This window comes from Nothobranchius furzeri, chromosome 2 (assembly GCF_043380555.1).
Source record: "Nothobranchius furzeri strain GRZ-AD chromosome 2, NfurGRZ-RIMD1, whole genome shotgun sequence".
In the NCBI taxonomy this organism is placed as follows: domain Eukaryota; kingdom Metazoa; phylum Chordata; class Actinopteri; order Cyprinodontiformes; family Nothobranchiidae; genus Nothobranchius; species Nothobranchius furzeri.
This window is the reverse complement of record NC_091742.1, coordinates 15035670-15061673: the sequence shown is the minus strand read 5'-3', so window position 1 is coordinate 15061673 and position 26004 is coordinate 15035670. Positions and strand designations below refer to the sequence as shown.

The following is a 26004-nucleotide window of genomic DNA, read 5'->3' as shown; positions in this document are numbered from 1 at the left end:
TTTTTAAATAATTGTAGCTGTTAGATTTATGCTTGTTAAAACCAAAAAGACCACAATCAGGATTATTATGATTACTTGTTTTTATAGGAATTTGACTTCTTCCCCAGATATGTTGGTGTATTTAAATCTCAGTTAAAACGAACACTTTATTGGCCCTTATCTTAGCTCTTCTACTCGGTGGCTGAAGACTTCAGTGGAGCAGAAGTTTGAGGAATATACTAATCCTGTTAAGGGGACCATTTTCAAATGAATTTGGCTTAAAGAGCAAGTCACCCCCAGAGTATTCCTTCCCTCCTACTTCCTGTTTGAAAAATGCTGTTGCCTAGCAGACCGAGAGGGCAGAGTCGCTAACAAACACACACACACACACACACACACACACACACACACACACACACACACACACACACACACACACACACACACACATACACACACACACACAGGCTCACAACTACATTGTGACATCATATGGTACCAGCTAACATTCTAGGGTACCTCTTAGCCAATAGCGATGGCAGATTTAAATTCAAATGCGGTGCAGAGTTTTTACCTGACAACGGCACAACACTGACAGTTTTAGGCAGAAAATTTAAATTTTAACTAAAATGCACTAAAGTGCAAAACTATTGACTACACGTGTCTGCAGCACGATTAGACGCGCGTTTATATAGTTTATTAGCAAAAAAAAGCTGATTTGGAGTGACTTACTCTATAAAGGTTAAAATTTTAACCTTTTTTAAGCGAATAAGTATTAAAACGTGCACTAAACACAACTGAATCAAAAAATACTAACAATATTTTGACCTTGTTTATATATTTTATTTTACAAGTTTACTTTTAATGCTGCTATCAAGCCCTGTATTTTATTCTTTAGCTTGTTTCTTGGTGGAAGTTAAAGGGTTAAAACGATCATAACCTACTTAAAGAGCAAGTCACCCCCTATTCAGTTCAATTCAAGTTTATTTATATAGCGCCCAATCACGACAAGAGTCGTCTCAAGGCACTTCACATAATAAACATTCCAATTCAGGTCAGTTCATTAAGTCAATCAGAATTAATGTTTCCTATATAAGGAACCCAGCAAATTGCATCAAGTCACTGACTCGTGTCAGTGACTATACAGCAATCCTCATACTAAGCAAGCATAAAGCGACAGTGGAGAGGAAAACTCCCTTTTAACAGGAAGAAACCTCCAGAGAATCCTGGCTCCCCTACAAGAGACTTACTTCACTCCCACTTAATGTTTGAAAAATGCAACAAATGCTGTTGTCTGGCAGACCGAGAGGGCAGAGCTGCTAACAAATACACACAAACACAGGCTTACAGTGGCATTGTGACATCATAATGTACCAGTTTATGTCATAGCATACCTCTTAGTCAATAGCGATGGCAGATTTAAATTCAAATACAGTGCAGAGTTTTTACCTGATGACGGCGCAACACTGACAGTTTTAGGCAGAATATTTAAAATTTAACTAAAATGCACTGAAGTTCCAAATTATGGACTACACATGTCTGCAGCACGATTAGACACTTGTTTGTCGTTTATCAGCAAAAACAAGTTGGTTTGGGGGTGACTTGCTCTTTAAGTCCCAACTTTAATCTCTGTTTCTCTAAACAGAGGCTGTTCTGATTAGCTGGTAAGACATGTATTATTAAAATATCTGAAATGCCCCTTTAAGTTAATCTAAGATGAGATTCATGTGAAGTTGAGTTTATTAACTTTATTATTTTATTGTGAATTCAAACAAACAGACAGGAGTTTGGTTCTAAAAAGTTATAGAGTGTAGAACGGCTCCCTGTGGTGTTCCTAGTTGGATGAAGCAGTTTGGGTTCCGCTCAGATCCAACTCAGACCTTTCTCTTCAGTCAGCAGGAGAAAGTGGATTTCTGTCGGAATGAAACTGATGTCTGTTTTCCTTCTTAACCACAGCAGGTGAAGTCTGGGTCTCCGACCCGCTCCGATAGTTCCCAATAGAACCCGCAGCTGACGTGGAACCGACAGGTGAGAGAGAAACGTTCGCTCATTGTTTTATGACGACAGACTTCCTTTTTAAATCTCATTTAAACCAATAAGAGTTACACGATTATATTTACATATTACCGTTTTCATCCAAACATATTTTTTGTTCCTCCATAGCTTGTTTCCCTTTGTTGTGATAATCCCGCTGTAGTAAACCCACGCAGATCCCAGCAGGAATATTGTAAATGTTTCAGATGCATGACGTCAGTGTGAGCTACACACACCGTGGATTTCTAACACACAAATAGAGGCTGTAATATTTAGCTGCTTCCCGAGCGGCGCTCCCATCATGAGGTATTAATAGACGCTCGTGTCAGCAGTGACTTCACATCCACCCGAATCGCCGCTCTGACCTCATAAACCTTTCAGCGCCTCTGTGGAGGATTCCTGCCTCCAGGGTCAAACACTTTCCTGATGCTGGGAGCGCCTTGAATAAAAGAACTACTAACATGTCCGCCCTGATTGGATGCAGCCTCACACTGATGGGATTCAGGAATGAGTTTGTTTGGGAATAATCAGGAAGTAGAGAAATAAATCCAGAGGTTCTAGTTAAAGCCTAATTAGTCTATTTTTATGTTTTATTTTTATTAAACTGTTCTAGTCCCAGCGCCTCCTTTCTCCTCGTCTCCATCCCAGTTTTTCACATTTTCTCCAGATGTTGATGCTTGTTTTTTGTCTCCACAGATGAAAGTAAAGTTTCCATTCCTGCTTCATTCATGATGGAGAACACAAAGTTACAGGTAACAGGTGGATTCCTGCCCTAGCCGTCTGAATCTTTTAATCAACATTTAAATGTAATCGTTGATCATTTTATTAGTTTATTTAGTGGTTCTGCTGACATTTTTGCCCGTCAAAACAAGAATGAAGTTGGAACAAAACACCGAGGTGCTAACTGTAGCAGCATCCACTGGGGAAGCCAGAACTTCCTCTAAACCTTCACAATAAGAGCCTCAAACATATGTCTGAATGTATAAAGCCAATGAACCGTTTCATATTTATCCTGTTTTCTGGTGAAACTCAAACAGAAAAAGGCTTTAGATGTTTTTGGGTTTGTGTTTGTTTCAGACTTTTATTTTGAAAAACTAAAGCTGAGTTCTGCTTCAGAAGCAGCTGAAAAGATTAAATGTTTTGTTTTAATCACACATTCGACGTTATTCCGACTGTCTGAGGTTGTTTTTGAGTCTCGGCTCCTTTTCCAGGGTGTTTTTTCTCCGTTTCTGTAAAACGAACTGAGCTTTGACCGTTTTTGTGTTTGCCAACATGAATCAGTTACAGATGAACGCATGAGAACCGTCCTCTGAACGTCTCATTCAGATACAGTCATGCTGCTGGTTATTGTTGGTATTCATCATGACACACAGAAAATGAACCCCCCTCCCTCCCCCCGAAGGTGACCTCTGACCTTTTCACTTTCATTCTGACTCGTCTCTCCTGCAGCTTTTGTTTTGCTTTCTGAAGCGTCTGTAGGAACGTCTCTTGGCTGATCGGGAACGTGACGATCTAATTCCAGGTGCTTCGGGTGAAGGTGCAGCTTCAGCTGAAACCTCTAAGGTTCTGATCGTCTGAAACACCTTTGGATGAGTTTTCCTGCAGCCTGAGGCTGTTTTGGTCTGTTTCTGTAGCAGCGGCCGACGTTTGCACCTATCTCTGACCTTTAAACACAATAAGACTCCAGATCAGCAGCTTTATGGGACCTGCTGGACCTCGGAGCCGGAACGTTGTTCGTCTGATTATTCACACATTTATCGTGTTTACAGCTGGGTGTTTTTGCACCATGAAAGCCTTGTTTTGTGTCCCAGCTCAGAATTCCTTGGAACCTGTGGAGGGTGTTTGGATGAGGAGGATCCATGCTGATCAGGTTTCATGTCGGGTTTCCTGTTGCAGAATTCCAAACACCCTAAAGAAATCTTTTCTAGAGAAGCTGTCAGAAAGTGAAAGTTATTCTTTTTGAATTATTTACCAGCAGCTGAAACTGGAAGTTTCTTTATTACTGGGAAAGTTTCAGCAGGAAGGGAGGGAGGGGCGATTGAGGAGCTGGCGAGAAGTGATGAAACGGGTCACAGAAAAGTTTCACTTTGATGTATTTGTAATATATAATGTTATATTATTATTATTATATTGTTATTACAATATAATAAACACAAGACAATTACTAAAATAATAAAACAATGTTGATCACATGACTGACGTCCAGTCCCTAGAGCAGCAGCCCTCTACAACTGGGCCGAGGCTCGGTACCGGTCCATTAAATATTTTTAAAAATTCCAGAAATATTAGTTTATATGCAGTTGTCCACAGGAGCTTTTATTTTGAAAATTAGCAGTATTAAGCCTCCAAATATCCCAGATTTTAATTCCGTTTAATTTTATTTTTCGTAGTTATTTTTGAGATCCTTATAAATCTTTTACAGGAAATGTTCTCTTAAAATAACCAAAATAAATGGTCTGTAAATAAGGTTAAGAGATCCAGAGATAAACATTTAGAAGTTTTTTCCAAATATAAACATATTTTGTACAATCAGACCAGATCTGTGAGGTTTTTCAGGAAGTGATCCGACTTAAATCCCTTTAATCCTGCCGGTAAAACAACGCAACCTGTGGTCTAACGGAGCAATTTTCCCTGTAAGGCAATGGGTTTCCATGTTATTTGCCTGCTGCTTAATGGTTTTATTAAAGGTTTCAATGAAAAAAGCATTTCAACCAGGATCAAACATTTAAAGTTTCAAAATAAAAGCACAAACAGCATCATGGCCATTATTCCCTGAATCATTTCGAACTTCACTGTTTTCAGGTGACCTCTGACCTTTGGAATCTCTCAACGGGCGACTAAACAGGATCAGATTAGTTAGAATTAAGCTACAAAAACACACACACACACACACACACACACACACACACACACACACACACACACAGCTGAGACACACAAAAAAACTTATCTATAAGCTGATCCTTCTTCCTCCCACCATTAGCTTCTCCAGGCCCTGATGGAGGTGTAACCTCAATAAATAAAACCCATCCGGTGTCATTCAGCCAGAGCGAATCACTTCACGTCCTAATGTGGAATGTTGGGATTGGGAAACTGTGTCTGTGTCAGATCAGTGAGAGCACTCGGGAAGACACGGCGCTCAGAACTTTTAATCATCTGTGATTTCTGCTGCTTTCTAGGAACTTACTCAGAGGAAGTGTGTGTGTGTGGGGGGGGGTGGGGGGTGGGGGGGGGGGTGTTTGGTCTAAAGGAAGGATGGAGAGATGAACTGAAGGAGAGGAAGAGGAGGAGGGGTTGTGTTGTAGCAGATCAGCCCGTGGTTGCCTGGTTGCATCATCACACAATCACATTTATAAATAGAATTACGTCATCCAGCTCAGAGCTGCTCCTCTTGGCTCCTCCCGCCACGTCACAGGCCCCGCCCCCAGCCCGGATCATAAAAGCCGGTGATGCAACCGATTCGGGTCAAACGCAACTCAGAGCAGCGGCGACGAGCGAGGCTCCTGCAGGCGTTCACTTCCTCAACCCGTCCGGACCGTCCGATCCAGAACCAACAGGTAGGCGGGGGGTTCCGGAGGGAGGGGGTGTTTCGGGGGAACGGGGATGTCCCGGTGAGGAGCGGAGCGCTTCCCGGTGGGCTGAATGAAACCATCAGGATTTGATTTATTTAAGAAATAAACGGAAGTTTTTATTGATTCAACTTATTAGATTTGAACTTTGACCGAACTTGTTTGAACTTTTAAAGTTGATTCAAACAGTTTATAGTAAACAAAACGCATAAAATGACTTTAAGATGTTATAATGCAGATTAACTGTAAACGTGAGCCGTTTTCTTATGAAGATGAAATAATTCCTTGATGTAATGGTTCAGATTTAAGTGTTGAGAAAAACACAAAAGAGTCGAACTTAATAAATAAATAGAGCTGCACGTGCAGCTTTCACGATGTTGCTCCTGCTGAGATTCAAACCTGATCATAAATCCTTCTGCTGTGTTTGGGTCAACGGTAACTCCTGCTTTATTCTATTAAGTTCAGGGCTCCTCTAGGTTAGATGTTTGGCTGTCAGCAGAGCTGTTCAGGAACAGCTGATCTTCTCATTAGTTGAGTTTGTTCCTGAGGAGTTACTCAGCCGAAAGAGAGCAGGAGCTGCTCCTTCAGCAGCTTTAGGAGCTTCTTGGATTATTTGATGTGAAACTTGTTGCATATTTGATTTAGTCATTGTTTTTTATTTTTAATTAGAATGATGCTGCAGCATCCTGGTCCTTCTCTGGCCGACATCAGCTGCTCTGCTCTGGTGCCCTGCCTGTCCCCACCGGGGACGCTCACCCTGGACGACTTCACTAATTTCACACCCATCGTGAAGGAGGAGCTGCGCCTGGCCATCCAGACCAAGCGTCTGTCCAACGGGCTGAGCGCCGACGTCAGCTCAGACGGCTCCAGCTCGGACCGGGCCTACGAGCGGCCCTCCGCCAGGCTCAAGAGAGAGGTGAGACGGAGCGAACTCTGAGGTTACCTGGTCTGTTTGTCAGACGGGGATCAGGAGAAGTAACGGCGTCTGTCTCTTTGGCTTTTAGTTGACTCATGACGAACACGAGAGGAGGAAGAGGAGGAGAGAAAGAAACAAGATTGCTGCAGCAAAGTGTCGCAACAAGAAGAAAGAGAAGACGGAAGGTCTGCAGAAGGTAAGAGACTTTTGTTCCCTTTCACTCTGAAACCCAGCTCATGAAGAACAACATTAACTCCTCCATTGTCCCTGTCCTCCTCAGGAGTCGGAGAAGCTGGAGAGTGTCAACGCGGATCTTAAAGCTCAGATCGAGGAGCTGAAGCAGCAGAAGCAGCAGCTGGTCTACATGCTGAACCTGCACCGGCCCACCTGCATCGTCCGGGCCCAGAACGGCCAAACGCCCGAAGACGAGAGGAAGCTTTTCATCCAGCACATCCAGGAGAGCACCTTACAGCTCCACAGCCTCACCTCCTCCTCCTCCACCTCCTCCTCGTTATCTACCGCCACAGTAGCACCTCTGGACGGAGGCGTCCTGACGCTTGACGACATCCAGTGTCTATGATGGTGATGCTGTGAGACTTTCTCCACCTGCGCCAAGAACGAGGAGACGTGGATCAGCTGCTGGAAGCAGCGTACAAAGCCACGTCTCCGTCCTTCACCTCCCAGCTGCTGGGACGTCCTGGACAGAGGACAGACGCCGACGCACTGAAACCAAACAAAAACCCAAACTTCACTGATGTTTTCAATAGTTAGTGGTTTGATTTTTGTCCCGGGGTGATTTTAAGGTGACTGATGCACACAAACCGTTCTGTGGAAAGAAGAGTAGCTGCAGGCCGGTTGAGTTTAACCTGCTGTAGAAAACCTATTTATTAAGGTAGGATGTGATGTTAGCGACCCTCTGAAGCTGCTGCTGCTAACCCCTCAGGACACAGACGTAGATGTTTAACTAACGGGAGTGTTTCTAGTAATAACGGGAATGATTCCGTGCTGCAGCCATGGCTGCAGCCTGTAAACATGACAGGATAATCGTATATGCAGATGATGAACTTCTGTTCTGTTCTCCTGCAGGACTGATTGTATTATTAATCCATCATTTTATATCTGTGTTGAAAAGAAGCTAAAGTGTTATTTCTACTTAATTCTGTTCCCTTTTTGAGCTTCTCAGACCAAAACCGCAATTATTAGTTAAATAAGCATATTTATTAAACATCACATTAAATGTCTCTGCTGAGTCTGTGATCCTGCGCCGTCTCATTTGTCCTTTTGGGGGTTTGGATGGGATTTGTTGTGTTTAGCAGGTTTCTGCTGATGAGGATGGTTTATGTTGTCTGTAGTTTGTGATTTTAGCCAAAGGCCACTTTGTTAAAGAGACGCAGGCGTCTGGTCGTGGTGTGTGTGTCGTTTAGCATCCTGATGCTCGTTAGACACCTCATTTGTGCTTTATTGTGCCTGATTTTGTCACTGAAAGTTGTTTTTGTAGCTGCTCCCAGCCTAAATGAATAAAATGTCAAATATCAGGAACAACTGCACTGCTGCTGCGCACTTCCTGTTGTCACCTGTTGAGCTTTGTTTTTGATACTTTTGATAATTAAAACATGTATTGTCAGTCACACTGTATGGTTTGACTTTTTCTCTTAAAATGGAATGCAGCCAGTACAGAATTCATTAAAAAAGTAAAATAGCACAAAAGGCTAGTTTTAATCTGCATGTGAAACCTGGCGTAGCACCAACAACCTTTCTGTGGTTTTGTTTGTGATGGAAACAAAAGGTCACACTGAAGGAAACGTTTAGTCTAAGTCTCTAAAACGAGTGATCAGCTGTGGCTGCTGCTGTACAAGTGCAGCTGAGAAGTTGCATCATCCCGCATAAATGATGAGACACATTCCTGATAAATGAGTCGGCTTGTTTCTCTCCTGAGGGAAAAGTTTTATGACACAGAGAAACAGAAACAACTCTGGACACGTCGGAGGTTTAACTGAACTTGGATCCACCTGCTCTCACGAAACAACATCTCCATAAAGCTCTTTCCCCTGGTCCATCACAAAACATCCCACTTGTGCTGACACTCCCTAATTTGCACAGCTGTCTGTAGGATTAAGGCCCCGCCCACTCCACCACAGGACTAACAGAGGGTGGAGGACGGCATGTCCCCACTTGAAATGTAGAATCTGATTACATTTGTCTCCACCTGTTGTGGAACGAACAGAAACGTTGAAGTTTCTTCATGTTTCTGTAAACCTGACAGCCTGCAGCCTGTTGTCTCTGAGGTTAGTAGAGGTCATGACCAATGATCAGCTCCATCCTGCAGCTTCTATTCATCCTGATGACTCAGAATTATTATTTCCATAGTTCTAGATTGAGTTGTAATCTGGGAGATCTGCTTTTTACGTATTATTGTGGAAGCCGGCTGCTGGCAAAACTTTATTTTTCGAACACAATTTTGTCACATTTAGCGTGTTAGCTACACGTTTTTACATAAAATTCTTTTTTACACTAATAATGAAAATATCCACACTGAAATATCATGATACATTTCTGTTGTGATACTGAATCAATATTTAAAGGCACAATAAATAAGAACTTTACAGATAAATCATCACAAAACGATCATCTTAGAAGGAAGGTAGTACTGAAACTGATTTACTTCTTAGGTCTTCACTTTTTCTTACAAAATAGACGAAGAGGGACATAATCTGTGTTTACAGTCTGTTAGCGTAGTGTGTTTGCTGAGTCAGCGCTGCAGCGCCAACACTTGTAATTCAACACCGACTGGCAAAACGTAGCAGTGTTTTGTAAAGCTCCAAAGTCAGTAAAAAGGAGCGACCCAGAAGTTAAATCTTGCTCTCCTAGGAAGCCGCAGCATCTTTTTCTAATTTATGCATTATTGGGTGATGCATGCTATGGAGCTCCGGGAGTTGACGTTACTTCTCCCGGCATGCAACAGTTCAAATCGAATGGCGCCATCTTGGCGGGCAGCTGCCCGCAGTTAGGCTGATGTTATTTGCAGAAAACCCAAACTAGAAATGGGAAATATGGTAGATACCTGTTGTGCCCAAGGATGCCATGACAGATGCAGACGAGATAAGGGAAGAGCCGAAATCCCCAAGATGTGGAACACAGCAAACATTGGACCATCGCAATAAACACGCTAGTGACCAGGCTAAAACGAAACTGTGGGATCCCGGGTGCAACCACTTCATATCAGGTAGTTAAACCAACGTTTTAAATGCTTTTATTACGATTCTTAGTGGGCTCCCTAAACTTATTTTGACGTGACTTTTTCTGTCTTGTTGCTCATAGCAATAAGTAAATATCACGCAAAACTTTGCCTAATCATTTGTGATTTCTGCGTGCTGCTGTTTACGTAACCCATTTGTATCCCTCCTGGCTTTTGTACGTCCTTAGCCATGCTCCACAGTAGGACGAAGGAAAACTAATAAGGAAATTTTAAATGTCAGGGTATCTCAAATCCGGCAAAATGTCAGCTCCGAAAGCTTCTGGAGGTTTAAAAAGTATCCCAAGGGCACGGTAAGGGTCGGAGATGTTTAGTCTATTTAATTTCTGAGTGCATAAAACTATATCTTTGTTTTTAAAATGTGAAGTAAACTCCCACGGAGTAAAATCCACGCCGGCCCCGTTCATCTTGTTTACATTGATGCCTGCCAGCATGGCCTACGCTCTGAGAGTCACGTGACGTCCGGAGCTCTAAGGCTAACGTTAAGCTAACAATGTTAACAGTGAGTTAGAAACAAAGAGTCTGCTCTAAAAATACCTCAAGCTCCTTTTTCAGTTACCAACAACTTAATATTACAGTGATATTGCATTTATATAATTATCAACTTCCTGTGTAAGACTCGTCATCTAGAAGCCTCTAGGATTAGCCTCTAGCTAGCAACAGCCTCTAGCTAGCAACAGCCACGAAACACGTCAACAAGCTTCAGGTGTTTCTCAATGTCAAGGCGCCTGGCCTTGCGAGGCGATGTCTTGTGAGGCCAGGCGCCTTGCTTACGAGGACACTGTCCTTCCTTGGTCAAAGAAAACGGTTAAATAGAACAGACTTGCATCACGTGACCTCGGCTTCCATGGCGGTCACGTAACGTCACGTGACGGGAGATAACGTTATATTTCATGCGTATTCGTTCGAGCCTTTTACATTTAAATTGTGTATATGTTTATTAAATTAAAAATATAAGCGAGTTACTACCCGCTAGCCACCAAAGCAGCAACTACTAAGCAACTAACAAACAATAGATAACTTCTTCTTCTTCTAAAAAAAACATTTTAAATTAATTGACTTACTTTTAAACTTGAAAATTGTCCCCGAAGTAGCTGCCGGCTTCTGATCCGCCGTCCTTTTGAAAATACCACGTTGTATTGTGGGTAATTTTTGACCAAGGCTAGGCAACAAGACACCTACTGTGTATCCTCGCGTAGCTAGCTAAACGGCTAATAAACGGAGAACACACGTCTCGGTAGAATATGAACATTGTAACACGTCTTGGCGACTCCCGATGACAAATCTCTTAGGCAACCGGGGCGGGGCCAAGACATCACGGCGAGGTTCCTTGGAATTGAGAAACACTGTGAGTCACATGTGTGTTTTGAAAATGGAGTGCAGTACCCAAAGTTGACCACAGGATGTCATTCTTACTTCATTCTTACATAATGCATCTTAAAAAGCAGTGCATTTGTTTTAATTGAGACTTTACATGCAAACCTTTACTGTAGTTTGTGTAGTGCAATTCTAACTCCGCCCACTAGCTGACAGCAATTCTTAGCTCCTTTATTGTTTCCTTAAGTGAAATTTCCTTCCCTCTAGATCATGTTAAGCATGAGACAGTTTGGGCTGTTGTCTGTGAGTTGTCCTTCAGTTAAATTCAGTCTTGATAGCTGTAAATATCGTCTGGTTTTAGTATCACAACATATCGTATCGTCTTCTGTGTATTGTGATCAATACCGTATCGCCATATTCTCGCCAATGCACACCCCTATTAAACACATTGTTAATATATAACACACATTAGTGTAAGTTTTTCTGTCTGTACATCTCAAATAATGTGGTTTGAATGTGAAAATTAAAAATGTTCATTTTATTTGCGATAATTCTGTTGTTGGTTTGTGGTCGTGTTTGTTGTAAGTGAAAACAATTTCTACAAATTTGATTGTTTTTGAAGAAATACGTTTTGTCATAGCTGTACTTTATTTTGAAAGAGTAGCAACAATAAATGATTACTGATATTTTAGAAAAAACACTTTATACCGACAAGTGTTATACCACCTTAAGCCACTAGGTCTAGTGAAGCGATACCAGAGAAGCTAGTTCTACCAGTGAAGTTACTAAAAACACTAATGATGAAATAAATGCTCTTTTTGTTAAGAACGTGTTAATAATGTTGATGAAACATGCTGCTTGTGTGTTTTGTCTTTGAATGGGTTTTTTTTCCGTTTAACAAGCTCTTCCCAGAAATAGATTTAGGTGAAAACAGGAAGAGGAAGTGGAGGTTTCTTCATCTTGAATGCGGATCAGCTCGGGGTCATGAGCTCGTTCCTGGAAGTCATCCCAGTTTCCTGTCCTGATTTGAGTTTGTTATTTTGTTTGTTGCATCTTTAAATCAATAACCTGTGTGGCCTGAGCCAATCAGGGCAGGTCTCTGTGCTACCGTACGGGTCAGAGTCCACTGTGGGCGGGGGGGGGGGGGGGGGGGGGGGGGGGTGGAAAACAGCGTGGCGTTCACCTGATTCAGGGGGAAACTGATGTCATTGGATCACAAGTGGAGTCAAGCTTCCTGATGATGAAATCTGTGGTGGTAACTTCCTGTTTGGGGGGTCAAAGGTCACAGCTGATCGCTGAAACGCTTCTGGGGTGGAGATTTTCTGTTGTTTCTGTCAGTCATCAGCGTTCCAAGGGCAACTAGAGAATTCCTTCATTATTAATATTATTACTGGTGGTAATAAATAACACATCCTGGTACCTGCTCACACACACACACACTTAAAACTCTGTACTTCAGCAGCAGCTGGAGCCTTTAAACGCTTCCCTGGGAAAACTTGAGGAAATTCCTTTTCCGTTCAGTGGAAAGCCACAGAAGTCCAGGTGTGACCACACAAACGTTTGTGCTGCAGGGCTTTCTCCCTCTGATGATGAATGTTTTGCTTCAGGACGAAACTTCACAGCAATCTAAACTTTTGCTGCTTCGTCTCACACCATTTTGATGATTTCCTTCTTGCTCCTCCAGCTGATCCTCATCATATTTAAGCTCATTCCTTTGTCCACCTGTCTGGTTTCTCTGGTTCTTTATTTCACTTAAAGCAGACATAACTTAAACTATAACACTTCTATTGTCTATAAAACATGTTCTTTGCACTAAATCCCTCTCACGTGATGCAATCTCATCAGTCTTATGCTTGACAGTTTCAGTTCCATCCAGAATGAGCTGTTTCAGGGCTGTCTGTATTTTGTAAACAAGTTGGAGATGGCCACGCCCACCCTTCCCCTGATTGGCTGCTGTAAGCTGAGACACTCTTCTTGAAGTAGAGCTGCTGCTCCTCCAGAAGCTGCAGTAGCTCCACTCAGGGGTGGGATGGCCTTCTGGCACCGTCCTGGTGGGCCGCTTGCCCATCTTGGGCCGACGCTTTATAATAACTTTATAGTTAAAATTCTGTTGCATTTATTCTTCTCCATCCCCAGTGAGTCATGATGGATGGCTGCTTATACTGAGCCAGGATCCTCTGGAGGTTTCTTCTTGTTAAAAGGGAGTTTTCCTCTCCACTGTCGCTGCATGCTTGCTTAGTATGAGGATTGCTGTAAAGACTCTGACACTAGTCAGTGACTCGATGCAACCTGCTGGGTTCCTTATATAGGAAACATTTTACTGATTGGCTTAACGACCTGACCTGTACTGGAGTCCTGATGTGGCGCTTTATAAATAAACTTGAATTGAATTAAATTATTGTGATTAATTAGCCTGAATAGGACTTATATTTGTGCCATTGGCTGGAGTTTGATCAGATCAACTGAATTAAATTAAAACTGCAAAGATTTTATTTAGAAATTAGTAAAAACTGTTTCAAAAGTTTGTACAAAGAGTAAAAATAAAGATAAAAATAGGTTTGAAAAAGTAACAAAGAAAGTTAGAAAAAAAAATCAAGTTTTTAAATAGTTTTAATGAATAAGAAGAAATTCCAAACTAAGAACTTTCCCAACTGAACAGAACTTCAGAAGAAACTGGAAATGTTTAAATACATTTAATAACAATCATGATTTTATCAAGGACACATTTTCCACATTTTCTTCCTTTTGTCTTGTTCCCAGGAAGCGTTCCTGCTGCCCTGTCCCCTCCTCCATGAAATTCTCTGGAATCTGGGAATTGGAGCATCACATCCAAGCTGATTACATCACAGCTTTAAGTAGGAAAAGTACAAAACTTCCCTGTTTCTCAGCACGACCCGTTTATGCTGATGCTGGGGTGGGGATCCGGCTGACCCGCAGAAACGGATGAGACTCTCCCGGTGTGCACTCAGGGGCAGTAATTGTGGCTCTCGGGTTGGGAACCAGTAAATGAGGCTTACGTGAGTCCAGAGCCAAGCTGCATCAACAAACAGCTTCTTGGTTCTGACCCGTATAGGCCCGCAAGTAGAACCAGACTTGTCGGACCCAAAATCACACTACAGATGGTTTAAATCAATGAGTCAGAACCAGAACCAGAGATGATGCAGGATGATGAACGCTGGGTTCCCGGTACCGCTGATCCGACACATTTCCTTCCTTCTCCCGTCATCATTTGTCTTTTCTGTGATTTTTAGTTTAGTTTCGCCCTAATGTCTCATAACTTCTAAGAATCGGACTCTGGTTCGGAGTCACTTGTTGGTTCTGAGTCACCGCTCTCTCCGGTGACCAGAACCGTGTCTTGTCTGGCTGTGAACCAAGACGTCTGAATGCTGAAGACGAGCCTTGCAGGTGGAGCGTTACAGCTTCTGCTGTGATGCCACGTCTGATTCACAAACTTTATTAGAAATAGTTCAGTTGTCTAAAATCCCAACGGACACGGAGATGGAAGTGTGTGAGAGAGAAGGAAGATGTGGAGGAGGGGGTTCACAAAAATAATCAGTAAATGATGACCAAGAATCGGCTTCTAGACCCGCAGAAGAGAGAGAGAGAAAGAGAGAGAGAGAGAGAGAGAGAGAGAGAGAGAGAGAACAGACACAAAAATACAACAAGACCAGAATACCGCTGCACCAACACGAGAATATATAAAGTAATAATTATTATTAGTAGTATTATTCTTCGTGTGTTTAGTGCCGACCACAGCCTCCACACAGGTGATGTGTTGCAAATGCCCAAGTCCATCCTTTTGAGAGCACCATGTGAGTACCTGTGTGCTTGTATATGTGAGGTTTCTCTATAGGAGTGTGAGGGGCCACAGATCTGACCCAATAGACGTGTGGAGGATGGAGGAGTTCCAAGCCGTAGAGATCCATGGGTCTCCCGGAGCGCGAAGCGGAGAGTGAACTTTGGTTTGACGTCACTATTTGAGTTCCGGGAATGTTTCATTTACAAACTAAGCAGCACTGCTTCAGGGTTTCTTTACTCATCTTTGTGGTTCTGACTTCTAGATTCTCTCATGAAAATGTATAAAATGACGTTTGATCACGTCTGCGTAGTCAACCCTTTGATGCATGAATTATGAAATCTTCAACCATGATTTTTAAACATTTTTTTCATTCATCTTTAGGTGTGAATGAAACAAATTTCAACAAATATTTTTTGTAACATTTTGTTAATTTACAAATAGTTTATTACATGTCCACCTCAGTGGACAGCGTGCATTCTGAACATGAAATATGTTGGCTTGACTTGCTGAAGTCCAAATGGGGGGGCTCAAATGCAATAAAGTCTTCAACAGCTGTGCTTAATAGCAAAAATAAATAAATAAGAATTTTGAGTACCTGTCCACTGTAGTGACCATTATGCATCAAAGGGTTAATTCTGGTTTCTGCTGGGATTTTATTCTTTATTTATAACGTGCCTTTGTTCAAACTAGCAGTTTTTTTAAATAAAATGATTAGTTTTCATAAACAGAAAAATGTAGTTTTACATAGAGATGTTTTTATTTAGATATAATAATGAAGTCAATATATTTTATTGAAAAACATTATTTGTAGAACTGAAACTTTTAGTTGTGTTTTCACAAGTCAGCCGTTTGAGTGACTTTATCTAAACTGATTTGTATGATTATTCACAATTTTGCCTCGTTAGTCTTTATAAACCACCATCAGGCCCGTTTCTGGTGATTTTCCCTTAAATGAGCAACAGAAATCCATATTTCCCTCAGAAGTGACGCGTTCTTTCAGCTGATTATGTAAATGAGAATAAAGAGATTTTCTGGAACATTTTGCTGTTGAAAGACTAAATAAATAAACCATTAAACACGTATTAACCCTTTCATGTCCACATCACGTAACAAAGACTTTTTTGCATGTTTTCATTCTTTTTGGGGAAATATCAGCTGTTAATTCAAACATCATCATAGTTTTTATCATCTTAGCATTCTGAGAAAATGTGTCAAACATTTATTTAATGTTTTATAGTTAATTTACAGGAAGGAGGTGCTCCATCACAATAACCTGCTCTACCGGAACAAGACCCCTGGTGAACAGCGTCCTCTACAGGTGAGGTCATGAACACACAGCTGGAACATCCAGATGTGATCTGCTCACCATGGTGACGGCTTGGGTCCTCCTCTCGAAGGGAGCGAGCTGCTGAGTTTTCGACCTGCGGGTTGGACGAGATGAGGGAGCAGTGCATGATGGGACAGAAGGGCTCGTGGGCTCTGAGGGCTTCGGTCAGCAGGTGTTGCTCCTCGGACAGAGAATCCACCTGGAGACAGAACACGGATCCATCCATCCACTTCTGCTTCATGTCTGCGTTCACCTGATGTTTGTTACGGGTCAGAAACAGAAACGTGTGTTCATCACCTCTCTCCTCAACTTCCTGTTCCTTTGCTCCAGCAGCTCACAGGCCTGAAGAACATATAACCCGGAGAACAGAAGACTTTAGTTTTACCCTCTGTGTCTGTGTGTGTACATGTGTGTGTGCGTGTTTGTGTGCATGTGTGTGTGTGTGTTACTACAGAACATCAGAATTCTGCTTGATGTCAGAAAAACATCCGGATTATTTTTGCTGATTTCTGATAAACTGGTATTTTTCTGTCATTGCAGATAAAAAACTTCCCGTGAATTTCAGCTGCTGCCGTCCGACACGGTGTGGGCGTGCAGGACAGCACGAGTCCATCAGGTCAGATCTGACGTCTCACTGAGCTGTAAACGCCGTTCACGAGGAAGACTTATTTTGTGGAGAAATCTGAGACAACTTTGAGACGGGTTGGTGAAAAACTCACAAACACTTAATTCTTGTTAAAATTACATAATATTTGCACATAAAATATGTTATTTCTCTCAAAGTGGCACAAACGAAAGGACTGGTTGTGTTTTAAGCTGACATCTTATGGGCCATTCCCACCTGTACCGGGTCGGCCGGGCCGGGTAGCGTAGGTTGTTTACATATCTGGGTGGCCTGGTATTTTTCCGGGCCAACCAAGGCTCATTCTCAGCCCTCTTCTCGAGGGGGTCTGCTTCAGGCCGACCAGGGCCAACACACCCACTGCTGACAGCAAACTCACACCTTCCATTAGAGCAAGCCTCTGATTGGTGGGTAGAATCAGCCCACATGGGCTTAAGACAAGGATGTGTGGAATCAACCGGGCCAGGCTGGGGCTACCCGGCCCGGGCCGACCCGGTACAGATGGGAATGGCCCATTAGTTTTGGCACCCTGATGTTGCCATGACAACACGTGTTCCTTTTTGCAGCCCCGGTCCGTCTGATTGGTCTGAGAAGAACTGGAGTCAAAAATCTGGGAAAAGGTAAAAACTCATCTGGAATCAGACAGAAGTGTCGATGTTATCTGAGGTTTGTGATCAGTTTGCATTTTATCCATCAGTTATTCCCAGTTAGTTCCCAACCGACCACTCCTAAAGCTCTCTCACATTTCTGCCTCGTAAAGATGGGAAATCCAGACGTCTGGGATGACTTTGTGAATATTCCCAGAGGTAATGTGTTGGACGTGTTGAAGAGCGAAGCTCTGAGGGAACGGAGAGCCTTTGTTAGGAAACTTCCTGGTGAACTTTAGTCCCAGAACAGCGAGATGCTGGTTTACCGCACAAATCCTAATATTCCTGTAAAAATTCCTGCCAGGAAATCAGACGAGTCCTCTGGCCGCTTGCCTCCTCCTGCCCCTCCCAGTTCTGGTTGTGCTGGAGGTTCCTTCCTGTTAAAAGGAAGTTGTTCCTCTCCACTGTTGCCCCGTGCTTGATCAGGAACCAGACCCTCCTAATATTTTAGATATTCCTGTTTGAGCTGATAAAAAGGCTTTAAAGGGAGAAAACAAACACCTGGTGCAGCTGATCGGCTCTCTGAGTTTGTCTCTTCCGACTCTTCTGAGCTGCGACTCTGTTCTTCTCCCTCCTCTTCATCCTCCTGCCTTCATCCTCTAAACACTAAACAGAGAAACAGCAAACAGAGAGGTGAGAGCAGCTTTTCTCCTCTTCAGTCGGGAGGATGCTGAGAGCCGCCTTACCGCCCATCTTCCACACAGCTGCTTCTGATCAGGCTGGTAGGAATCACAGTGGGACATCTCTGGCTTTGGGAGAAGAAACCCGGAGATCCAGTGATGCTAGAAGCAGCGGCGCAGGTTTTGCATCTGCTGTGCTCTCACTTCTTAATTTCGCTGCCGTTTTAACAGAAGTGGCCTCAGCAGTTTACAGAAGTCACATGACTCAGGAAATAACTTCACCTTGAACTTGTGTGGCCCTGCAGCAGCTTGAGATGAAACACCAGGTTTGCATGTTCCTTCACAATAAAAGCACGATTTTATGGGAATTAGTAAAACAACATTAATAAATAGCTGATATTTAGGAAATTAAAGAAACTCTTTAGTTTGTGGTGCACTCTGCCTAGCCGTTAGCTCCTCAGTCCTGAACACTTGGATGATTTAAACACCTTTGATGCCAGACGTGTCACGAATAAACACGCATCAGGAAAATAAAAGCTCCTCTTGGGTTAACGACTTTATTAGAGGTTTAGTAAATTAGTACAAATATGAGTTTGTTCCTGAAGAAGAGTTTATTTCTGCATCCACGCGAGAAAGGAAGTGTCACTCCGGTTCGTCGTCTCCCACGCGGCGTCCGGGTTTTTTGGCCGGAGGGACGTATCCCTCAGCAGACGCAGTTTCCTCTACGGCCCTTTTAACCGGAAGCATGAATCCTGCAATTCCGTTTGCAGCAGGCGGAGCGTTTGATTGGCTGTTGGGACCAAGCACCTCTCTGTGGATCTCCATGGAGGCGGGGCTGGGCTTGGAGCTCAGGACCTCACAGAGGCCTTCTGTTTGCTTCTGTAGAACTTTGATGGACTGGAGAACAAAGCAGGGAGACGCTGAAGCGTCTGCAGGACAAACGTAGAAACATAAGCAGAGGAGAGTTTTACCTTTATCACCTGGATGGCCTGTTTGACCACCCCAGGAGCAGCGGCGGACAGGTCGCTCATGATGCTCTCTGAAAACAGGAAATGAGTTGTTTTCAGAACAACTGGATCATTAAAGGGTTTAAATAAACACAATTAACCTAAATTTACTCCAGTAGGCCGCGTCTGCACCTCTTAGGGCTGTTTTACTTTCCCCGCTTAGTTTAACTCTGGTTCATCTGCTCCTTTAGTGGCACCTAAGAAAACTTTTTAGCACTTCTGGTTTTATTGATGCAGTTTTGAACGGGTTTCATCCAGTCTTTCCCTTCCCTGCCATATCTCCGTTTGTCCTTTTAATCATGTTTTTATGCTTCGCCTTTAATTATCCCTCAAGTGTTTGCTATTTGTCTGTTGTTGTGTTTGAGCTTGAGGCTTTTTTATGTACGGCACTTTGGTTAGCTGACATGCTATTTTAAACTGTGCTTTGTAATTGTTTAAGTCTGATCGGCACCGAATTTATCCTCCTGGATAAAAAACTGAAGCTTCAGGCTGAAAAGATAAGATGAAACTTTATTGATCCCCAAAATGTTCCTACTGTAGGATCAATAGTCTCATCTTAAAACATCAACTAGAGTGTTTGCTTCTGTAAAAACAAGAACTTTAGTAACGCTTCCTTTTACAGTCCCCTAATTACTTAGTACTTACATGGTAATTACATAGTAAGTTAAAGTGTATTATTGTTTCTGAGTTCTTAAACAGTTATTACCATGTAACACAGGTTCAATTCTAGTTTTTATTTTTATTAATGCTTCCCAGTAAATACTGCTTTACACAATAATTACACTTTATTACAATTATACTCTTGAATTACACAATATTACACTTACTATGTAATTACCATGTAAGTACTTAGTAATTAGGGGACTGTAACTACTTTAAAAATACAGTCATTTTAAGCACATTTGAACTATTGTTAAACTAAGACCAAATGTAAATAACTAAAATCATTTTAAGATATGAACGAGGATTAAAAAGGTAAAATGACTAAAATATCATTTCAACACGACGGCAGCGGTGTAAAGAGCCTCTCCGTGTCTTTACTGACGCCTCTCTGAGCGGCAGCTCCATTTTTCTGTTCAGTTTTCTGAAAAAGACGAACAAAAAGTTCTGATGAGTTTCAGGGTGAAACTTTAGTGACAGTGAAACTTCCACACGTCGGCTTCAAAAACAGTTCTTCTTTTTATAAAAAGGTAAAGCTGCCAAGTTTTACAGGAGGAGCGACTGAAGCACCGAGGAGGAGCGAGAGCTGGTTTAGCGTCGGAAAAAAGGTCCTGTTAAACGGCCAGAGTGAAAAACACATTTATGATCAAATTGTTTAATTCTAATTTTGGGTAAAAAGTCTGAAATTCGGTGTGTTTTCTATGTTGGAGACGAAATTTAGGACTTTTTGTAGAATCAGTATGTATGTGTGTGTGTGTGTGTGTGTGTGTGTGTGTGTGTGTGTGTGTGTGTGTGCGGCACAGCTCCATGAGCCGCTTCAGTCACTGCGTCTCGTTCTTGGCGCTATTTAAACCAATGTTGTAAAATTACTTCCGCCCAGCCCAGATGTGCTCACATGTGCACCCGTGAGCCGTGGTTCTGCTGGAACGCGTCTGACCTCTGACATACGCACTCTGAACTTCAGATCTTCAGCGCGCTGTGCGGAACATATCTTGCTATTAACAGCGTGCGCAGGTCAGAGTGCTGAAGCTCGGAGTGCATTATTATTATGAAGCTAGGGCACATGCGGAGGACACACACACACACACACACACACACACACACACACACACACACACACACACACACACACACACACACACAAGCAAAATATACTTGTTTTGAATTACATTTATTGGGCCCACTTACTTTTTCTTTGGCCCACCCACAAATGAGTTTCTGGCTACGCTAATGGTGACATATGACAGACTTCTCTGAGCTCCGCAGCCATTACATTTTCACCTCGCGCACCCCCTAGCGGCAGCTCCACACATAGGGAATCCCTGATTTAAAGATAAAGTGCGCCCTCTACTGGAATCAAATCAAACAGCAGTGTGGCTTAATTAGAAATATGTGGATTTTTTTTTGCTTTTGTGGGTTTTATCGTGTCACAGATCCACGCCCTACTTACGTGACCCATGAAGCAGTTTAGTCAGAGATAAAAGCGTTCAGAAAACAAACAGATTCAGACCTGGATCTGGAAATTTTATATCTGCAGGCTTGATGGGAAGCTCGTAAAAACCCTGAAACACAAAAACAGATGTTCTCAACACAATCTGTTGCTTTCATTTGATGTCAGACAACATGATCTAATAATATAAGTTATAAATGTATGATATAAAAGCCTACAAATCCTATTATTGGTAAATAACTGGATTTATTTGGACCTATCTCTTTATTCAGGCTTCCAACTGTTTTAGGTCAGAGTAGACACCAAACTGAAACCTGGTTTTGTTATTTTTATTGATATTAGTTTGTTTTGGATGCTCGTTATCATCCCACAACCCAGGCTGATTAAATCTAATGTGTAAATCCAAACCCACCATGATTTTGCGTTCAGTCTTGAGGCCCTGGACCACATGGGGGAGGATCTTTTTGGGATAAGTCCGGCGCTTCCTGGTGGTCTCTACGATGGTGTCATCCAGGATGCTCTCCAGATCAACAGCCTCATCCTCTGCTGAAGGAGGAAAACACTTTATGCTGCATTAAAAACTCCCTTAGAGGTAAGTTTTAAACATATTATGTGATCAGTGTGAATCATAGTAAAGACAAAAGCTACCTTCAGCATCAGGAGCCTCCTCCCAAGTCTGCCCGTTCACCAACACGTTGAGCTGAACAGCCGCTTCAAAGTTCTGCACAGATTTCAAAACGATCCCAAACCTTTAGACTAGAACGCACACGGGACGCGAGAGCAATCTGATCAATGGAACTATTCAACAAAGCAGGCTATTGGATGAAAACACAGGCTGATGGAAAACTACAGAAAGTGAATTAACAATACAGGCGCGGCAAAAAGATTTGAGAATGACACAAATATGGGAAGTTGGAAAAGTTGCTGCTTAAGCTTCTATAACAGCAGTTTGCATAAACTCCAGAATGGTATGAAGAGTGATCAGATGAATTGGATGGTCCTTCTTTGCCATGGAAATGAACTTTATTATTATTATCAACTGCATTTTATTGCTTTCCATTAAAGGATCTGCTGAGATCGACTCAGAAATAGTTTTGTTAACTCAGGTGAGAATGTCGACGAGCATAAGGCTGGAGATCATCATGTCAGGCTGATTAGGTTAGAATGGCAGACTTGACCTGTTAAAAGGAGGGTGATTCTTGAAATCATTGTTCTTCCATTGGTAACCATGGTGACTGCGTGCAGCCATCATTGCATTGCATAAAAATGGCTACTAAGATTGCACCTAAATCAACTATTTATAGGACCATCAAGAACTTCAAAGAAAGAGGTGCAATTCTTCAATTCTTGTTAAGAAGGCTTCAGGGTGTCCAAGAAAGTCCAGCGAGCGCCAGAATCGTCTCCTACGGAAGATTCATCTGCGGGATCGGAGTGCCATCAGAAATGGCAGCAGGCATGTGTGAGCGCATCTGCAGCACAGTGAGACGAAGACTTTTGGAAGATGGCCTGGTGTCAAGAAGGGCAGTATAGAAGCCACTTCTCTCCAAAAAACATCAGGGAAAGATTGATCTTCTGGACTGCTGAGCACTGGGGCAAAGTCATACTCTCCGATGAAGCCCCTTTCCGATTGTTTGGAGCATCTGGAAAAAGGCTTTTCTGGAGAAGAAAAGGTGAGCGCTACCATCAGTCCTGTGCCATTGTAACAGTAAAGCATCCTGAGGCCATTCATGTGTGGGGTTGCTTCTCATCCAAGGGAGTGGGTTCACTCGCAGTCTAGCCCAAAAACAAGAATGGTACCAACACACCCTCCAACAGCAACTTCTTCCAACAATCCAACAACAGTTTGGTGAAGAACGATGCATCTTCCAGCACGATGGAGCACCATGCCATAAGGCAAAGTCATAACTCAGTGGCTCGGGGACCATAAGGTTGAAATTCTGCGTCCATGCCTGGAAACACCCCAGATCTTATTCCCAGTGGGAACTTGTGGTCAATCCTCAAGAGGCAGGTGGATTAACAAAACCCACTAATTCTGACAAACTCCAAGAAGTGATTATGAAAGAATGGGTTGCCGTCAGTCAGGATTTGGTCCAAAAGCAGATTGAGAGCATGCCCAGTCGAATTATAGAAGGGCCAACACTGAAAATACTGACTCTTTGCATAAATTGTTGTAATTGTTGACAAAAGCCTTTGAAACATATGAAGTGCTTGTAATCATGTTTCAGTACATCACAGAAACAACTTAAAGATCTAAAAGCAGTTCAGCAGCAAACTTTGTGAAAACTAATATTTGCGTCATTCTTAAAACTTTTGGCCACGACAGTAGATATTAGGAGCTACGTGTGGCCAGATACTCACTAATAAAATCCAAATGCTGTGATCACGACCCTAGTAATAGTGACGATTTCCACACTAAACAATGGCTGAAAGGTCCCTTTAATATGCGTCAGACATGTGCATCCCACTAGATTTCACATGTATCTTAAAAACGTGAAAAGATCCATCAGAAATCAAAATTACTTTGATTACGAACATGATTTTTTATTTAACATTTAGAACGGAATAAGCAGGAATGTCTTCTGGACCCTAGAAACTAGGATTTTTATTTTGCTGGGTGACTCTTGCGCTTTTTGTAAATCTAAATCAGCTGACATGACAGGCTTCTTGTATAATTAACGTTTACAAATCAGAGTGGCGTTAGAAAAACAATTTAAAGGTTAAATACGATGTTTATTAAACGGGATTTTATGCTGAATTTTCAAATACACCAACATAAATGACTTGAATATAAAACCATGTTTATTATCGTCTTTAAGTCGTATAAAACCTCCAGCTCGTGACGAACAGGGCGTAAACACTCACGTCCAGCAGCTCGTTCACTAAACTCCGCTTCGTCTCCTCTAAAACGTCCGTCTGTCCGTCCAGAGCGGCTCTTAAAACCTCCTTATATCCGTTAATCAGCTCTGACACGTATTTCTTTGATGTTACATGAACTCTGTGCTCCTTCGTCGCTTTTTTTCCAGACGAAGTTTCACCCTGCTCCGACGCCATCTTTACCGCCAACTTTGTTTATATTCTTCTTCTTCTTCGTGTTTATTGGCGGGTGGCATCTAACTTCCAGGTGCATTTCCGCCACCTACTGTGCTGGAGTATGAGTCAGAGCGTAAAAAAAAAACTATTCAACAAACCACTGTGTTTTAGATACTCAATAACCAACTTATATTACTTTTCTTCACCATTTAACAATTTTTTTACATTTATCACTCCACCGTCTATGTTTTTTTTATTCCTCCCTGAGTTGTCCTCTACTTTCCTCATATTTTATGCAGTCACATAAAACATGTTCCACTGTTTCTCCCCCCACCCCACACAAACCTGTGGGATGTTTCCCTATCAGATGCATCGTATTATTAAGCCCAGTATGTCCCATTCTTAATCTTGATATTATTCTTTGATCTCTACTATCCATTCTTATATTTTTCCATTTTCCTACTTTTTTTTGTTTATATTCTTCTCTCTTTTTTAACTTCCTTTACTTCCCGTTTCAGGCGCATATCCGCCACCAGCCGGATGTAGAAGTTTCACGACCCGTGTCTCAAGCATCTGGCTGCAGACAGTGTGAGTTACACATTTTACAGATTCCTGGGGTTCAACCCTGCACCTCCTGCTCATCAGCCTAATGCTTCAACAGACTGAGCTATTCTAGCAGACTCTGAAATTATTTATTTTCAAACATTTCATGTAGTGAATAATCCACATAAAGTTTAAAAGATGGAAACTGTTTGTCTTGGAACTGATCCCTGGTCCTTGTGCACACCCACCCAGTGTTTTACCCCCTGAGCTACTCTAGCAGACACATACAAGATGTATTTTAGAGTAATGGATGTGAAGAATTCACATGAAGCCTGAAAACTAAACTGCTTTGCCAAGGATTGAAATCATAACCTTGTGCTCATCAGCCTAACTTCACAGACTGAGCTCTTGTAGAAGTCCCTGAGAAATTGTGTTTTACAGCATTTAATGTTGTGAAGAATTCACATGTAGTCCAAAAGAGTAGAAGTGTTTTTTCTGGGATTGATCCTCAATTCATCTTCATGAACTACACCATGTTTTAACCACTGAACTACTCCAGCAAATGCTGATGGACATTTTTGATGACACAACTGACGCCAAGTAACTATTTCTTCATTCAGTTTTTGAATTTCTACTTGAGGGGAAATGAGGTTGAAACTCAGATCATCCTGACTTTCAGCAGGGAAACATCTCCCAAAACATCCAGCTGCCTGTTCCAGCTCAGGTCCTGGACTCTGTGGCCCAATCCCAACACTCGCCCTGCGGTTTTCAGCAAAGTGCACTTGGAGAAAGTACACAGTAAGGCTTCGAGTCCATGGTATAGTGTGCAAGTAATTGCCGATTTGAGACAAAGAGCATTGCGTCATCGATTGCAACGCATGTCGGGATTCTGGTCGCTGTGATACTTTCACTTTCAAACAAACAACCCAAAAATTATTTGAAATAAATCTGCATTCATTGCTGCTTCATCTAAAAGTTTCAGAGCATCAACTAATTGTCCCAAAATGAACTACTTTCATTAGAAAATACATGTTTTCAGAACAATCACTTGAGCCTTTTCACCTGCAGCAATGGATTGTGGGTAATACACTTCACCCACGTCCGCATTGATGCTGACTTGGATGAAGTGCGAATCAAGGGTGCAAAAGGGGCGTGATCAACTTCCGCACTTGAGAATCGAGACATCACACTTCTAATTCTGACCAAGCAGACAAAGAGGAGGCGCAAACAC

At 42.3% G+C, this 26004-nt stretch overlaps 3 protein-coding genes across 4 annotated transcripts; 1 reads left to right on the top strand and 2 right to left on the bottom strand.

Annotated features, from left to right (window-relative positions):
* Positions 1–5466: 5466 nt before the first annotated feature.
* Positions 5467–7755, top strand: atf3 (activating transcription factor 3). The gene is made up of 4 exons (XM_070548796.1): positions 5467–5570; positions 6252–6498; positions 6587–6694; positions 6779–7755. Exons 2-4 carry the CDS (start codon positions 6253–6255, stop codon positions 7076–7078), a joined length of 654 nt encoding a protein of 217 aa, XP_070404897.1. The 5' UTR covers positions 5467–5570; position 6252; the 3' UTR covers positions 7079–7755.
* Positions 7756–12407: 4652 nt separating this feature from the next.
* On the bottom strand, positions 12408–18412 carry batf3 (basic leucine zipper transcription factor, ATF-like 3). Its single transcript, XM_070544455.1, has 4 exons — positions 18150–18412; positions 17965–18069; positions 16492–16536; positions 12408–16393 (listed from the first exon to the last, which is right to left on the bottom strand). Exons 1-4 carry the CDS (start codon positions 18204–18206, stop codon positions 16091–16093), a joined length of 510 nt encoding a protein of 169 aa, XP_070400556.1. The 5' UTR covers positions 18207–18412; the 3' UTR covers positions 12408–16090.
* Positions 18413–18621: 209 nt separating this feature from the next.
* Positions 18622–25668, bottom strand: nsl1 (NSL1 component of MIS12 kinetochore complex). Of its 2 annotated transcripts, none has more exons than XM_070544452.1 (6): positions 24063–25668; positions 21849–21921; positions 21613–21746; positions 21261–21312; positions 19055–19122; positions 18622–18980 (listed from the first exon to the last, which is right to left on the bottom strand). In XM_070544452.1, exons 1-6 carry the CDS (start codon positions 24249–24251, stop codon positions 18726–18728), a joined length of 771 nt encoding a protein of 256 aa, XP_070400553.1. In that variant the 5' UTR covers positions 24252–25668; the 3' UTR covers positions 18622–18725. The 2 variants fall into 2 exon arrangements, with proteins under 2 accessions (XP_070400553.1, XP_070400554.1); XM_070544453.1 differs by having other exon boundaries at positions 21613–21743.
* Between the last annotated feature and the right edge of the window lie 336 nt (positions 25669–26004).